This window comes from Chrysemys picta, chromosome 4, assembly GCF_011386835.1.
Source record: "Chrysemys picta bellii isolate R12L10 chromosome 4, ASM1138683v2, whole genome shotgun sequence".
NCBI lineage: Eukaryota > Metazoa > Chordata > Testudines > Emydidae > Chrysemys > Chrysemys picta.
In genome coordinates, this window is record NC_088794.1 from 94,440,056 (window position 1) to 94,456,994 (window position 16,939).

At 44.9% G+C, this 16,939-nt stretch overlaps 1 protein-coding gene across 2 annotated transcripts in view; it reads right to left on the reverse strand.

The window, feature by feature from the left end:
- Positions 1-16,939, reverse strand: part of ITPKA (inositol-trisphosphate 3-kinase A) — a 65,077-nt gene that overhangs the window by 19,620 nt on the left and 28,518 nt on the right. For both annotated transcript variants that reach the window (XM_005284699.5, XM_065593134.1), the window contains exons 2-3: positions 3,406-3,502; positions 1,184-1,397 (exon numbers count right to left, since the gene is read on the reverse strand). In XM_005284699.5, coding sequence (XP_005284756.1) covers positions 1,184-1,397; positions 3,406-3,502 — 311 coding nt within the window. The remainder of the gene's footprint in view (positions 1-1,183; positions 1,398-3,405; positions 3,503-16,939) is intronic.

Sequence of the window (16,939 nt, forward strand, 5' to 3'; positions counted from 1 at the left end):
CCCCAAATTTGCTGGGTTTACTGTGTAAATGGGAGTGGGGGGTTCGGCTGAGACCCGGATAAAAGCCTACGCTAATTGTGCAGCAAAGACCTTCAGAGTAAACTATGCAGAGCTGGGCACAATTTCTGTCCTTTCTGTCTACACTAGTCTTTTTTTTATCTTGATTAACAGACTGACAGTTCACGAGACACTTAACATGATTGTTATGGCTCATGTGGACACTCCCTCTGCATTAAGAACTTGAGTTCACTAACAATTAACTCCAGGTAAAGAAGTCTAGTGAATCATCTGAGTCACCCGCTCACTGAGATGCATGGGGCAGTTCACACTTCTCAGAGTCATCGTTCCAGGCTCTCTGCAGACTCATCTATTTATTGGTGAGGCTTGGTTCACATTTTTTGAGGTTTTCTTCACAGCCACAACAACTAGACACCTTAAAATGCAAGCGGAGATTCTGGAGAACAAGACAGCAGAAACAGAGAGGTGGTTCCTAGACCCTGACTATCAGTCCTGTTTTCCCAGGCAGGAATAACTGTACTCCCAGGACTCAGTGGCAGCTTTGGAGAGGAGATCTCAGGTTACAATTCAGTTATCCATGTTTGGGAAGGGAATTTGACTCTTGATTTTTGAGCGATGTTTTGTATTCAGAATGGTTAATAAACTGGCCATAAGTGAGCTCTCTCACGTGGGTTGTTTTTTTCTTTACTCTCCCTAAGTCACGTCCTATCAGGCAAGTGCTAGGTAAGCTCACATCAATCCGCCCTACTAAATAAGTCAGACTTGACCAAGATAGCATCTAAGGAGGAGAAAGAGGTCAGTGTCCAGAGGCCAGGTAGGTCACACTATTCCAGGAATGACCCCACCCTTGACCTGGGTAGGGCCACCCTATGTACAGACTAACACGCCTACTACTCTGAAACCTATGTAAGGGATCATCCTCCCTATGAGCTTCAGGAAATCTTCCAAGCAGAGGTTTCCCACTGCGCCAACGTCTATGTGAGGTGTTTTGGGAATGAGACCAACTCACTCACGTCACTAGTAGGCCCTCTGCCCAGGCTTCAACCTTAGTCCCCAGAAATGAGTGCTTCATCCACCATGTGCATCATCACCCCCAGCCCACCCATTCCCCAAATTAACCACATGTACTGTATGTAGAAAGCAGGATCTTTTTCATGTTTCCCACCTGATCCCCATCTTACAGTCCATGACACAAGGCCCTTCAAAGTCAGCGAGCAAGTCATCCAGTTGAATGTATTTCTCGCCATCTCTCTCTACCACCCCATGGAAGGCAGGGACACAGGAGCGCAGAGGATCTTTCATCAGCAGCTCAAAGCACTCCTTTTCATTCTCAGAGAAGCGCTTCAGAATCGTATCGCTGTCAGCTGCCTTGAAACTCCCTGCAAAAAAAAAAAAAAAATCGGCACATGCTGATAAGGCCAGTCTTTGTAAGAGGGAAACACCTGCACTCCCTCTTCACCCCTTCACTCTCGTGCACCAGATAAAGAGTTCCCCTGAACAGGAAAGATAACACTCTCCTTATAAAAAATAAAAGCATCCAATGCAAACACAGCCATTGGCTGTGAAAGTCCATTTGGCCAAGTTCCCATACAGGAATTTATTGCTCCAAGGAGTCTGGCTGGGCCAAGCCATGTTTTTTCCATGCTAAAGTATTCATAAGAGAATTAACATATCTAGCTATGCTAAAACCCACGGAAAGTATAATGGGCCAGACTGCATTAATATGCTGACAGCCGGGCTCTTTTTAAAGCTATCCAATATTTCCAGTGTGGGCTGTGCTCCTGAATCCAGCCCAATGTCGTACCCGCAGTGCATGTGAGTAGCAGGGTGGGGATCAATTCCTGATCATTAAACAGCAGCAATCCACAGCCAGGAGCCAAACACTGCCTCTTTAATACATACGCCCCCAACACATACACCTCCACGTACTGCAACTCCTTTGGAGCCTTGCTTATCTACAGGTGCAAAGTGTAGCTCGATTGTTTTACAACCCTGGATTTGCATGGTATACACTGTAAACTACACCGTACTTTCAGGCAGACACTAGAAGTGATTACACTACAGCAGAGGAAGCCATGCTCCAGTCCTGCAGAATGGTAATAACATCCGAGGAGAGAGAGAACTGTTAGTCCACATGGCCTGAAACAAACTCGGGCCCTAAAGTTAGAGCCGGTGTTAAGCTTCTGCCTCACTTTCACCCTTTATCACACCATGACCCTGCACATTCAGCCATTACATCTGGTCCTTCTCCGATGTGCCCCAGAATCCTTTGCACATACGCATCAGAAGAGGTGTCGGGGTAACGCTGACCAGTGTTACAGTTCACGGAGAACTCCTAGAATCAGAGAAGACTAGCTGCAAGTGATAGGTCAAATCCACTTCCAGAAACCCAGATACAAGGGAACTGGAGCAGATTCATGATCCCTGCTCTTTCTTCAGACAAGTGCTGACAACCACTATAATGGCTCCTCCCACCCCGACCCCATCCAGATTGCTAACCACTGTGCTAGCACTTTGGGAGTAGGGAACATGTAGGAATCAATTGAAACAAGAGAGAAGCAAATCTGATGGCACCTCCTTGTATTTTGCCTTATGAATAACCTAAAACTTGACCTAGGGGCACTTCTGTTAAGTACTACAGACACCAAAGTAGACTCAAGCTGCCTGAGCAGCCCCTCGCATGCTCTCCCCACACTTGCACTGATGCACAAATGACACAGACTTGCAACACAAACACCCACATGCTGGGCTTTTCTTTCCCACCAGGTTCATTTTCCTCTTGAGGTGTTAGATTCAGACAAGGTTTTGGGATGGATTTAGAAATGCACTCATCGCCTTGGCTGAAACATACACACACGTGGAGATGAATCCTTCTTCCCACTGCAAACTCAGAGACAACCCCCAGGTAAGACTGGGAGAGGCTGCTAATGGGTGCACTGGTTACTCGAGTGAGGAATGAGACAGCAGGAACGTTTCCCTAATCGACTGGGGAGGCAGCAGGGCTCCAATCTCCCCACCCAATCTCTTGCTGGTTCTTCCTCAATATAGATTTCCCCTGTACCACCTTGTAAGGAGTGCTTTATGTGGCCACTCCTTTCAGCCTGACCTTTCCCCAAACCTCTGCCTTGCTCTCCTCCAGTCCTAAGGTCTGACCTCGCCCACCTGAAAACAGATTCTTCTACTCTGCAGAGGCATGTGGTGTCCAGACACGGCTGGCTTTCCTTGAACTGATCCAACCACCACATTACCCCACCATGACCAAAAGTAAGAGCCTCTTCACAAAATCCCCATTCATACCAATAGAAGCTTCAGGAAGATTTGAAACCAGGCTGCTGTCTGACATCCTCCTGGTTCCAGAGCCAAAAGATCTGAAATTGCACTTCTCACCTGTATGCCCAGCCAGCTGCACCCATGAATAGCGCTTCTTGAAGGGGCTGATGACTGGCAAGTTGACCATCATTTTAATTGTATGCCATGATTTTTTCTGTAATACAGAGGAGAAAAACAATTAAACAGGGCAACCTCTGAAATGCCCCTGCACCCGCGATGTGCCAAGCAATCCGAAACGTGTGCACTCGGCTCCACTGCCCCCTGCCTGCTCCATAAGTGCCATAAATGCCCAAGGTAGAGCTGGCACTACATCCAACATGATCACCACTGAAGAGATGGATGTCAAGCCGCTTGGGCTATTCAAGATACTTGATTAACTTTAAAAATAAAGAAAAAAATGCCCCTTAAAACCCTGCTGGCCATAAGAAAACAGCCAGCAGGAAATTTAAAAGTGGCACTTTGTGATGCACATGGCATAGGCCTGTAATTCCCAGTATGGGTAAACCGAGGGTATGTCTACACTGCAAAAAAAAAAAAAAAAAAAAAAAAAAAAAAAAATCCCACACCAGTAAGTCTCAGAGACCAACTGACTCAAGTTCATGGAGCTTGAGCTACACAGCTAAAACTGGCAGTGTACCGACAGGAGCCCAGGCTCTGAAACCCAGTGAGAGGGGTTGGGTCTCAGAGCCGGGGCTCCAGCCCATGTCTGAACGTCTAGACTACTATTTTTAGCCCCTAGGCTGAGCCCCCTAAGCCCAAGGCAGTTGACATAGGCTCTGAGGTGCCTTGTGTGCCTTAACGTGCCTTAGAATCATAGGATTGGAAGGGACCTGAGGAGGTCATCTAATCCAATCCCCTGCTCAAAGCAGGACCTAATCCCCAACTAAATCATCCCAGCCAGGGCTTTGTCAAGCCTGACCTTAAAAACCTCTAAGGAAGGAGATTCCACCACCTTCCTAGGTAACCCATTCCAGTGCTTCACCACCCTCCTAGTGAAAAGGTTTTTCCTAATATCCAACCTAAACCTCCCCCCACTGCAACTTGAGATCATTACTCCTTGTTCTGTCATCTGGTACTACTGAGAACAGTCTAGATCCATCCTCTTTGGAACCCCCTTTCTAGGGTAATCAGACGTCCCGATAAAATCCCGATTTCTAGGCATTTGTCCCGCGTCCCGACCAATGTCCTGATATTTCGCACTCCTGTTTTTGCTTTGTTTTATTCCGCCGACAGAACTCCGCTTTTCTCTTTCTTTTTTTCCCCCCCTCTGCTGGCGGGACTCCGGGACTCCTCTTTTTTTTTTTTTTTGCTCCCACTCCCCTCCCATGTGTCCCAATATTTTCTTCATTCCTACCCCTTTCAGGTAGTTGAAAGCAGCTATCAAATCCCCCCTCATTCTTCTCTTCTGCTGACTAAATAATCCCAGTTCCCTCAATCTCACCTCATAAATCATGTGCTCCAGCCCCCTAATCATTTTTGTTGCCCTCTGCTGGACTCTTTCCAATTTTTCCACATCCTTCTTGTAGTGTGGGGCCCAAAACTGGAGGCCTCACCAATGCCGAACAGAGGGGAATGATCACGTCCCTCAATCTGCTGGCAATGCTCCTACTTATACAGCCCAAAATGCCATTAGCCTTCTTGGCAACAAGGGCACACTGTTGACTCATATCCAGCTTCTCGTCCACTGTAACCCCTAGGTCCTTTTCTGAAGAACTGCTGCCTAGCTATTCGGTCCCTAGTCTGTAGCAGTGCATGGGATTCTTCCTTCCTAAGTGCAGGACTCTGCACTTGTCCTTGTTGAACCTCATCAGATTTCTTTTGGCCCAATCCTCTAATTCGTCTAATTCCCTCTGTATCCTATCCCTACCATCCAGCATATCTACCACTCCTCCCAGTTTAGTGTCATCTGCAAACTTGCTGAGGGTGCAATCCACACCATCCTCCAGATGTTCAATAAAGATATTGAACAAAACCGGCCCCAGGACCAATCCTTGGGGCACTCCGCTTGATACCGGCTGCCATTGACATGGAGCCATTGATCACTACCCGTTGAGCCCAACGATCTAGCCAGCTTTCTATCCACCTTATAGTCCATTCATCCAGCCCGTGCCTCTTTAACTTGCTGGCAAGAATACTGTGGGAGACCGTATCAAAAGCTTTACTAAAGTCAAGGAATAACACGTCCTCTCATCATAGAAGGCAATTAGGTTAGTCAGGCATGACTTGCCCTTGGTGAATCCACACTGACTGTTCCTGATCACTTTCCTCTCCTCAAAGTGCTTCAAAATTGATTCCTTGAGGACCTGCTCCATGATTTTTCCAGGGACTGAAGTGAGGCTGACTGGCCTGTAGTTCCCCGGATCCTCCTCCTTCCCTTTTTTAAAGATGGGCACTACATTAGCCTTTTTCCAGTCATCTGGGACCTTGCCCGGTCGCCATGAGTTTTCAAAAATAATGGCCAGTGGCTCTGCAATCACATTCGCCAACTCCGTTAGCACCCTCGGATGCAGTGCATCCGGCCCCATGGACTTGTGCTCGTCCAGCTTTTCTAAATAGTCCTGAACCACTTCTTTCTCCACAGAGGGCTGGTCACCTCCTCCTCACATTGTGCTGCCCAGTGCAGTAGTCTGGGAGCTGACCTTGTTCGTGAAGACAGAGGCAAAAAAAGCATTGAGTACATTAGCTTTTTCCACATCCTCTGTCACTAGGTGCCTTAATGTGCCTTGTGTGGTCGCAGTGCAGCGCTGGGAGAGTTTCGCTCTAAAAAACCCACCTCCACGAGGGGTGCAGCTCCCAGTGCTGGTGCACTGTCTATACCGGCGCTTTACAGCGCTGAAAGTTGTTGCGCTCAGAGGGTGTTTTTTCACACCCGAGTGAGAAAGTTGCAGCGCTGTAAATTGCCAGTGTAGACAAGCCCTAAGACTCACTGATGGGGGAGGGGAGTGGCAGGGGTTGCCGCACAGATATACCCAGACACACACCAGGTCTGCTCAAGCTAATGCCTAAAAATAGCAGTGTGGACATGGCAGCATGGGAGTCGGGCTAGCTAGCTAGCATGTTGGGCTAGCTGCCCTGAGTACGTATCCAGGGGGTTGAGCAGGATTATACTCAGGGGGCTAGTCTGAGCCACCACCCACACCACAGTGGCCACATTGCTATTTTAAAGCACTCGTTCAACAGAGCTAGTGCATTTCTGTCTATGTGCACTGGGAATTACACCGCCCAGCGGCTGTGTAGATGTGCCACAGCGTTAGAACCACGTTTTGCATAGGATGCAGATGCTCTTGTGAGTACATATGTATTCATAATCATGCACACCTGTGAAATGGACATGGGAGGCCCAACACTGTAAGCGCCACCGACTCTCCCACAGGCCTTCAGTCTTGTCTCACAGGCCTAATCCTAACCAGCAGGTGTCATCTGCAGAGTTTCAGAGGTAGAGCTACCCTTATTTCAGTTCTGGGGTCACCAATCCCCCTCTGGCACCCACTTAAAGTAGGATATAGAACCTTTCCTAGGTTGTGGAGTTTTCTTTCTTCTCCTTCTCCCCCTCCCCCAGCCTTGTTACATTTTAACAAGACCAGTCATTGCTACTGCCACCTTGCTCTGTCACCTCTGTGCAGCTGCTCTGTTTCAATACTATAGCAAGCAGAAGGGGAAATACAGCAGCTGCTGAGAAACAACTGCTGAATGGACGCTCAAAAGAAACTAGCCTTTAAAAAGAGAAGTCAAAAAGGTCTCACCCTCTGGAACTGAAACTGAGGTGAGTAAGAATAATAATCCATCATAACACTTACACATTTATATAGCAATTTTCATCCTGAAGGATCCCAGAGTACTTTGCAAACTAGATGCACAGCAATCATTTCACCCAACACTGAAATGCAGCCACTGCAGGAGTTGGACACAGCAGCTGTTTAACAACCCACAGCAAACTATACAACATATGCTACTCAGCCTTTTGGCTAAGATCAAGTGTGGCCTAAGCTTCGGGTGTGATTTTTTTCAGATGGCTCCCAGTGACTTTAGTGGAAGCAGATTAGGTCTATGCCAAACACTTTGGAAAAATCCTATCTTTAATATCTACTGTATCCTCCATCGGGGGATTTTAGCTTACAGCTGCAGGGGAACTGATCCATCTCTAACTTCTATGATCCGAGGAAGTTAAGAATACAAAAACTGACACTGCAGAAAAAAGTCTGTAGACAGAATGTACTTCAACAGCAAAATTTAGCCTGCCCATCATTTTCCACCCATGCTCTTTTATCTTGTTTATAATAAGGTCTTCTCTATTTATGTTGGTCAGCATGTGAATAAGAAAACACTATGGATGACTTACAAGTGCAGCAGGAAGTAGTGTTGGTGATGCAGTAGGTGACACACTTTCTTCAAAGGGCTTGTCTACGCAGGAAAATTATACCAGTCTAAGGAAACTTATGGATTTAAACACTATAGTTATACCAGTATAACACACACACCATGGACACTCTGATTCTAGAAAAAGAGAGCCTTTTCCAGGTTAGCTTATGTTGCTTTGGTAGCAGTTTAAGCTAAGCCCCAAAAAGCCTCTCTTATTCAGAATAAGTGTGTCCACACGGGGAGTTATACTGGCATAACTATAAAGATTTAACTATGCCAGTATAACTGGAAAGTTACCCACGTAGCAAGTCCTTAGTCAGTACTAAAGAAATGTTCCAGAATGATGTTAAGGGATTAGGGTGACCAGATAGCAAAAAATCGGGACGGGGTAGGGTGTAATAGGCATCTATGTAAGATAAAGCCCTGAATCAGGACTGTCCCTATAAAATTGGGACATCTAATCACCCTAGAAAGGACATGGTGTTGCTGGAGGTGTTCTCTCTCAGAGGATACATAAAACTGAGGTCTTGGCTATTTGGGATCGTGAAAAATCCAACAGCACTTCATGCAAAAGCAGGGATGTTATCCAAACTGAAATTTAACTAGGACACTCTGGAAGTCTAAATTCCCCTGCAATTTCCAGTGGATTTCATGTTCTTCATTATTTGTCCTAAACGATTCTGTAGCATTACGGTGTTTAACAGCTGCTGGACTCCCTCCCAGAGGTGGCTGCACTGCAGTGGTAGGGGAAATTCCTCTTATATACAGTTTATAAACTGCTGTGGAATCCTTCTGAATGAAAGGTACTATGTAACTGTAAAGATGTCTGATTTTCTTCTTCTTCAAGTACACAACATAGTATCTTTTTCTGTAGAGTCTACTTCCTAGCTTTAGCAGATAACAGAAGCACACTCTCAAAACAGCAACTACTCTTCTGTTTCCATTAAACATGGCCAAGGTCCTCAATTACCAAACAAGCAGTCAAAATCAAAGGGCTCAGAAGACTCCCTTTGATGCAGCTTCCACAGAAATCAAGCTTTTCGATCCACCTCCGCTTTCAGTGTAGAGCTCCCCTTTTCTTACCTCATCCCCCAATGAGAAATCAGCTGTGCCCTGCACCCTTACCATATAGATCACACACTCATTTTAATGTCCAACTTCTAACATTGAATGCTGTCTGCTAATGATTCATAATACACATTGTATACAAAAATGTTGAGAAGCAGAGCTTTTCTAGGAATGCACGTCAGCTTTCAATGTACACAGCACATTCCAGTGGCTTTCTCTCCTCCTCCCTCCCACCCAGCCTGAAGCAGCAACAGTGAATGCTTGCACTGTGGGTGTGAAAGAGAGACAGCGAGCCAAATTCAGCCTTAGCATCAGCAGGCATAGCTCCCATTGACTTCAACAATAACTGCACCCACTTAGACTAAGGCGGATTTTGAGCCGATGTGTTAGAGATGCTCCTGGAGTAAGCACTTGCCTTTCAATTTCTCACAGACACTTCCCTCTGAAGGAAGAGAAAACATGGCGATCAGGCCATCAAGGAAAGGACAGCTGCTCTGGCGTCCAGAGCCATCGCTGGATGTTATTATCAACAGGGGTTTCCACAGATGAACTCTCCCCTCTATCCCCCACTGGAATTTCTAGAGTCCAGCCTCACTGAAGAGTCTCTGCTGGCAAGCAATAAGGGTTGAGTGCTCTTGGAGTAGTGGTGTGAGTAGGAGGTTGAGCAGAGTGTGGGTCTGTTGTGGGAAGAATCTTTCTCACTTCTATTTCTAAAGCAGGATCTCTTCCTCTTTGTCAGTGATGGTTTTATCAGTTTTCAAAGCGCAGCTTCATGCAGCAATGGGAAAGGGGATTGTAGCAACTGCTTAACACACGTGCTCTCTCTTGCGCTATCTATGCTCCCTTATCCCTCTGTTCTTCTAGGTACCTAATCAGTATTCTATGCCACCTGTACACATCCAGAGAAGTTCCAGTTTTCCTACACCTCTATGACCTGAAAAAGGGAAAGCCTGGCTCCACTGATTCACTTTTATCTACTTCATGGGATCAATATAGCTCATCAATAAATTAAAAGCCCCCCAAAGCCAACATTAGAATTGGGATCTGTGAAATTATAACCTAGTCATGTAGGGGGCCTAGATAGCCCTAAGCAGAATGCATGGGAAAAATGGGGGGAAATTCCACATAAAAGTTTGCTGTTTTTTTCTCATTTTTCAATCAATTTGAAACTTACCAACCAGATCTAGTGCCTAAGCAAGTTAGTCACAAGCAACACACAAGAGTTGGTAATTAAAGCAGTAGATCCATGATATAATTAAGTTCCACATCTTCAGCAGACAGATCTTACCAAAACTTAGCATGGTGATAGTAAACTTTAAAAACGGGGATTTGAAAAAAAAAAGAGGAAGCCAGTCAAGATGATTCTAAAGGCAAACATGAGGAAATTATAATTCTTAGACTCAGCATTGAGGCTACTGAGGAAACCCATAACAGGAGACACAGATGGTATGCAAGATAGGAAGAAGGAAGGTAAAGAGGGGGAAAATGCCATCTCAAATCAGTATCAAGCATGGAGAGATCACCTCAAAAGACAGCCTTTACACACAGGACATTCCAATGACACTAAGACTGGCTAGGAGGAGAGCGGAAGAGAAATCATGAACTCCATGGAGGGTGATAACTGTGTAAGAACAAAGCTGGCAAATGGGCAGCAGTGAATTTGGGGACTCAGGGTCTAGTATAATCCTTCTCAGCTGTTCTGGATCATCTTGAGCATTCTAAGCCCTTATCAACATGAAACATAGTGCTCAAGGAAGGCACGGCAGTAGCCCTGTTCCAGAGCAGGAACCATGGAAAGCTTGCTCTATCCTGGCGCTAAAATGCACTGGCATGACATTGGCCAGATAAGACAGGGAATTACATTGCCAACCTACTCATCGCTTGGTACACACAGCCATTCTGAAGCTCTGGAGATGGACAGAACACTTCTGGCAATTGGTTCTTGCCTAGATGGCGCCCCCACAAGTGCTGCTTATGGTGGTAGGTCCATTGCTTGTGTGACCATGTTTTCTGCACAGCATCCTAGGTTCAGGATAACCCAGAACATACCAGAAGTCAGCAGGAGAAGGGATTAGGATAGAGAGAAAGCTCTGGATTTGCTTGGATATTTAAAAGGACAAGGTCAAATCACTGAGTTCCCTCCCTCAATGAGTCTATACTAAAACTTTGAGAGGCAGATATACTCTGCCTCCAGGGGACAGAAGAGGAAAAACAAGATTCCCCCCCACACACACACACAGTTTTGTGAAAGGCTCACATAAATGAATTCCAGTCTGACAAACACTTATGCCTGTATATAACTTTCCTCACGCAAGCAGCCTCACTGACTTAAAGGCTACACATATGCACAAGTGTTTGCAGAATCAGGCCCTACTGAAACAGTGAAAGTAACTATACAAAAGTGCTGGCTAATACACCAAGTAAACAAATGGAAAAATACTCCCCACTCCCAAGATCTGTCAGTTAATCTTAGGAGTTATTTGAAACTATTGTAAGTTTAAAAAATTTCAGACAAAAACATGACCCTAAATTGACAGCATTCCTTAAACTATTCATTTTTCCCATTCTCAGCAGCAAGGTGGAGGAGCACTTTTGCCAGATTTGGTCATTTTTCCCACAACAATTTTGCAAGGCTGCAGTAAACACTGATCCTTGAATCCTTTTCCCAAGAAAGCCTCAGCAGCTCTTTTTGTCTGTGATCCTGCTGCTTTTTTTCTCCCTGGAGAACTCACGCTACATAATGCAAGCCTACACAAGCCCGCAAAGAGCTATTATGACAGCAAGAAACAAAAGGAAGGGGGAAGATTTTCTTTATAATCTTTTTTTAAACTTTTATAGAAAGAAAGTGAAATTAATTGCCATCCATCATCACTTATACCCTGTTCCCCTCTTTACATCATTTGGGCTGCTTGTGTAACTTTTAGGCCCTGGTCCTGCAATTAGATCCATGCAGGTGGACCTTGGTCCCACACAGAGCCCCCCTGACCCCAACAGGGCTATGTATAGGCATAAGGGTACTCTCCTGTGGATTCAGCTGCAGGAGCAGGACCTATAATTGTTAAAAGATTACAATGTTGGTCTCAGGTTAATACTTAATAGACAAGTGTTCACATGACACAAATCACATATTGTGAAACTGGCATTGAGTGGAACCCTTGCTGGAAGTCTCTGCACTAGAAGCTAACACTTGAATGTGCATGTAGGAGGCTAACCTACCTACACATCATTGGAGTTGGCCCTAGACTTGCAAAATAATAATAATTTTTGACATTAGAAAACATAGGATAAAAGAATTGCTCAGACCATTAACAGAAACAGCATTCTATGAGCAGGGAATGGGTAGGTAATCAGTTAATCATGATTGCATTTAGGGACTAGTGCTGTGTTTCATGTATATGCATATTATTCATACTCCAATGTCTCTTCTTCTTGTACTCACGTCGTCTTTCTCTTCTGCTGTTCTCATTTGTCCCTCGCTCTTTTTCCTTCATATTCATTATGGGCTAGATTCTACTACCGATATTCATTCTGGGTAATGCCTTATTCTGCAGGTAGTCCCACTGAAATCAACGGGGCTATTCATGAAGAAAGCTACACCTCATTGTGAATAGAGTGGCAAGATCTAGCCCTGTATAATTTAGTCTTTATTAATATTTGTACTGAAAATTATAGCTCTTTTGAACTTCGCATATTTTTTGCAGTTTTATTATATTTACTTAAGTTTTACTGTATGTACATTTCTTTATTTTAAAAAAACAGCAAAGCTAATATTTATTTTTTAGAAAAGCAAGTTTATAAACCTCAATAAAAATGATTTAACCATGTCTTAAAAAAACAAACTCCTTAACTCTTTTGAGAGCATCACTTTAGGTTATTAAAAGTGGAATCATTCTGAAATCTACTTCATTTTTCATCATTCATACTGTTTGTTTACCTTTTGCCTGTAATTCAGTTTGGATGGTGAAACTAATCTTGTCAGTTTCATTTTGCTTCTAAGCATTCTCTCTCTTTGTGGTTCTCATGTACTGTTATTAGCTTAGTGCTGCAATGTTGGACTTGCAAATGCACAAAACCTAATTATGGAGCCAAACTTACAGTGCTTTTTTTTGCCCCCCCCCCCCCCTTTTTTTTTTTCTCCAAGAAATTAAAACTAACCAGGTCAAATTTGGGCATTGACCATCCCACTGCATATACGTCAATCAATTAATACCTACAGTCACCCCAAAAAGGTTTCTAGAGAAACCCACTGGGACTAGATAGTTGCCAAGTCCAGGCAGGCACTAATCTAATTTAAATAAACTGCAACTATATCTGCCTACTTATGAGTGACCATGACCAATTCACTGCAGCATTATGAGAGCTGGTCATAAAGATTCTGATTAAATAATTTTTTCATTGGAATTTGCCAATTTGTCAAAAATGAAACGTTCCATAGAGACAGTTCAGTTTCAACAAAGTTCCTCTAGATTCTAGGCAGGATTCTAATGGTTTCCTGCCAGCTTACCCACCCAGCTCCTTGCCTGCTGGGGAGCCTGGGTTTCTCCACAGTCCATGGCTCCAGGACAGCTGACCAGGTAGACTGCCTCAGAGCCTGGCTCCACCCCCTTTTGAAATATGGAAATCCGTCACATAGCAGTTTCTCTACCCAATTCTAGTATAACAACAATGAATTTGTAATACCGAGGGAGATAGCCTCTATGTTCTTTCAATCTTGGGCTTACCCACATTACTTGTCATTCCACACCCAAGGGGTCACCTTCTCCTGCAAGGCACTTGTTTGCTCCATTTCAAGTTTCCCTACCCTGCCCTGCCAAGGGACCATCTTCTGCTGGGTAAGAAGAAAAACTATTCAGTGTAATTGCTAGTTCTTTCTTGGTAGTTCTGAACAGATTCTATATAACTCTTTGTCAACTTTCATCCTAAATTCAGCCCTACCTCCCTCCTCCCCCAAAGATTGCTCACCACCTTTTGCAAATATCTCTTTGTAAATCCCATCTCATCTGCCGTACAAAGATGTTTCTGCAATGTTCATAGTCATCCCAGTTACGATGAGGGCAGGGGAAAAGTGAGAAAGAAAGGCACTGAGCTTGTCCCTGAATCAAACCCACAGAGACAGACTGTATTGACAAAGTGCTGTCCAGCTGCAGTCATGCAAGTAGCAAATCCTACACATTTGCTTAATCCTGCTACACATTTGTCTGTGGCTTGTGCACTTGCACACAAGAAAGAAATGCAGCGGAAAGAAATGTAGCCACGTCTGGTTATGAAAGAATTATGTTTATTAGATATTTTTTCCCTCAATAGGTACAGACCAGTTAAGTAAGGTGGCAAGTTTGCGAGGTCAGATTTTAGGCCCTGGAACAGTTTTAATATACCAGATATAGTGAGTAAGATTTTGATCTTCCTTTGCAACTGAACTTTCTCAGATATACAGAAACAAGTTAAAACGTTCTCCTCACAGCCTATTAAGATTCCAGGACTTTGTCCTTTATTGCCCAAATCAAAAGTGTTTATAAATTAGGGCTCTCTCTATGCTCTGAGAACTGGAGATACCCGCAGGACTAAAGTACACAATGAGGCAGAAATGGAGAAAAGGGATTGGGGACAATGGGGCTCTGGCCCTTCTCACATACTTGCTGGAGGGCAGCATTGCTACTCCACATTTAGGGGAAAATGGATATGGAAGTGGCTCCCACAGAAGTCAATAGGGGCCCTGGGTGAGGAAGTGAGGAGTACAGTTTGGCCCACAGCTGAAGAGCGTAATGTCCAAAACAAGAAACGAGCCTGCAGACACAATCTAGGGCACTGTTTTTTTCTGATCTCAGTAGTCAGTTTCCCCATTTTGGCCCCTTATTAAAAGATTGCGCATCCAGGGTTGAGGAGCTAGTAGCTGCCAAGTACACTGCCCACTTGTTTGAATCAAATAGGAATTACAGATTTTGAGACAAAAATCTTTACGCGAAGGAGTAAGTCAATAACAGGAGTGCCAACAGGGCAAGCTCTGACAAGAGAATGTGAACAAACATGCACACACCTCTTAAAACTCAAGGCTGCAAGCACAGCAATTGAACCAGTTCCCAAGCCAGGGCAGGGCTCTTCCCACAAATAACTTATGTTATTACCACAGCTTGCTCCTTCCCCTCACTGTAAAAGAGAGAAGAATAAGAAAGAGGGATCTGGTACACATAAGAGAAGAGGATTATTCCTCAGCAACCCTTCCAGTTGAGCCTGTTTGACACCAGACAACGAGGTAGGTAGGCCTAGATTCAAAGCTTAGTCTACTATACTGACTTCATTTGCATAGTCAGGCACAGAGCCCTACAACAGAAAATCTACTGGAATTTGGGGGTTGCAGCTGTAGATAATGGGCCACATCCTGAGCTGTCATGTGTCACTGTAGCTCCATTGACTTCAATGGAGCTAGGCCAATTTACACCTAGCTGAAGATCAGGCCTAGTAACTGCAGCCCACTTTCTGCCATTGGATCAATGCTACCCCAAGAGGGATTGGCACTGACCAGAGAGGAAGTAAAGTCAGGGTGGCTGGATGATGCACTGATTCAAGCATATCACTGAGCAACCTCTGCTAGTGGGACTCCTTTGGAGCCCTAACCCCACTGAGATCAAGACTCCCCTCACCCCCCCCCGTGGAATCTCCAAGGGAGAGGCAGTAATGTCAACACTGCCTGCCTTCCAACTGAGTGAATACCCCTGTGGTGCAGGGGTGCCAGCTGCAGCAGGGAGATTTAATCTACACCTCCCCTTGCCAACATGGCTGATTTTAGCACAAACCTAAGGAAGAATGGATGGCATAGGGAAAAAAAAAAAAGTGTGTGTATTATAAGGGCATCTTCCTGATCCGTGTCGCTAATCAGACCACTAAGCAAAAAGTGTTACTACAACTCAACTTCACTCTCTCTCTCTCTCCCCTACCACCCAACTTATGAAGATATTAACAGACTGCACCCAACCCTTGATGCTTCCGGTTTCTGCACTCAGCCATGGCTGAGGGACACAGATGCTCACACATGCTTCGGCAGGTGTATCCTCTGTCTGCCGGGTTCTGATTTCCTGTTTGTACCATAGTCAGGACAGGCTGGCTAGTCCTTCAGAGTGATGAGAAATATTCAGTGATATAAGCCAAAACAAAACAAAAACAAACAAAAAAAACCTTGCAAGACACAAACCTCAGGACCCCACATTTTCCCCTCCACCATGACTCATAGTGCATTACTTAGCACAGTGCATAACCCCTTTCATGTGCTGCTCTTAAGAATGCTTGGCAAATCTGCAGAACACTCACAGTGACTACGGGAAGCAGGACCTTCAGGAAAGAAAAACTGGGCGATACGAGGGGGAGAGGAATTGATGTTTAGCATGGGGCAGCGTTCTTAAGAGCACGTTATCTCCGATCCCAGCACACACCTGGATTCATTCCATGATTCCAGATGCACTTTCCCTCTCCACACCACAGAGATAGTAGAGCAGAGGCCCTGCTTGCTATTTGGTAATTCTGGAACACTACCTGCTCCCTGAACAGGGCCTAGGGGTAAAAATTTATGAATCTTAAAATTAAATAATTCAGCAAATAGATCATTAAAATTTCTGGATGCATGTGTGGCATACAAATAAAACTGACAGGTTTTGACCACCTTCTCCTCCAAAGAATTACTTCAAAACCACCAGTTGAATTCACCCCACCATTACCCTCCTCAAATAATAAATGACATGATGGTCAGCAAACTAGAGTACTGTTGGTCCAACAGGGAAGCAAGCTCCAGAGCTGATGGCCCTTCGTCATGTCTCTAGTCCCCCAGAGGACAAACCTGGGGACTGTTGGCACAAGCACAGGAGTTTATCTCAACGGTGCATGGGGAGAGAGCTGGACTCTGAAGTATCTTCTGAATACCTGGGGCAGACATCTTTGTCACACCCTCAAAATGCTTCCCTTTACCTATCATCACCACCTTCAAACTGTCTGATGTGACTATTTCACCCAGGAACTGGGAAAGCAAAGAAACTGCACTGTTCAGGTCCAAAGAAAAACACAGAGCTAAGTGCCTTTCAGCCCAACACCTCCCACTGTCTCCCAAAGTGTCATCATGTCTATGTTGAAGAGGCGGGGTGGCAGAATGGGATCCTATGGCATCCAACATGAGAGCCCT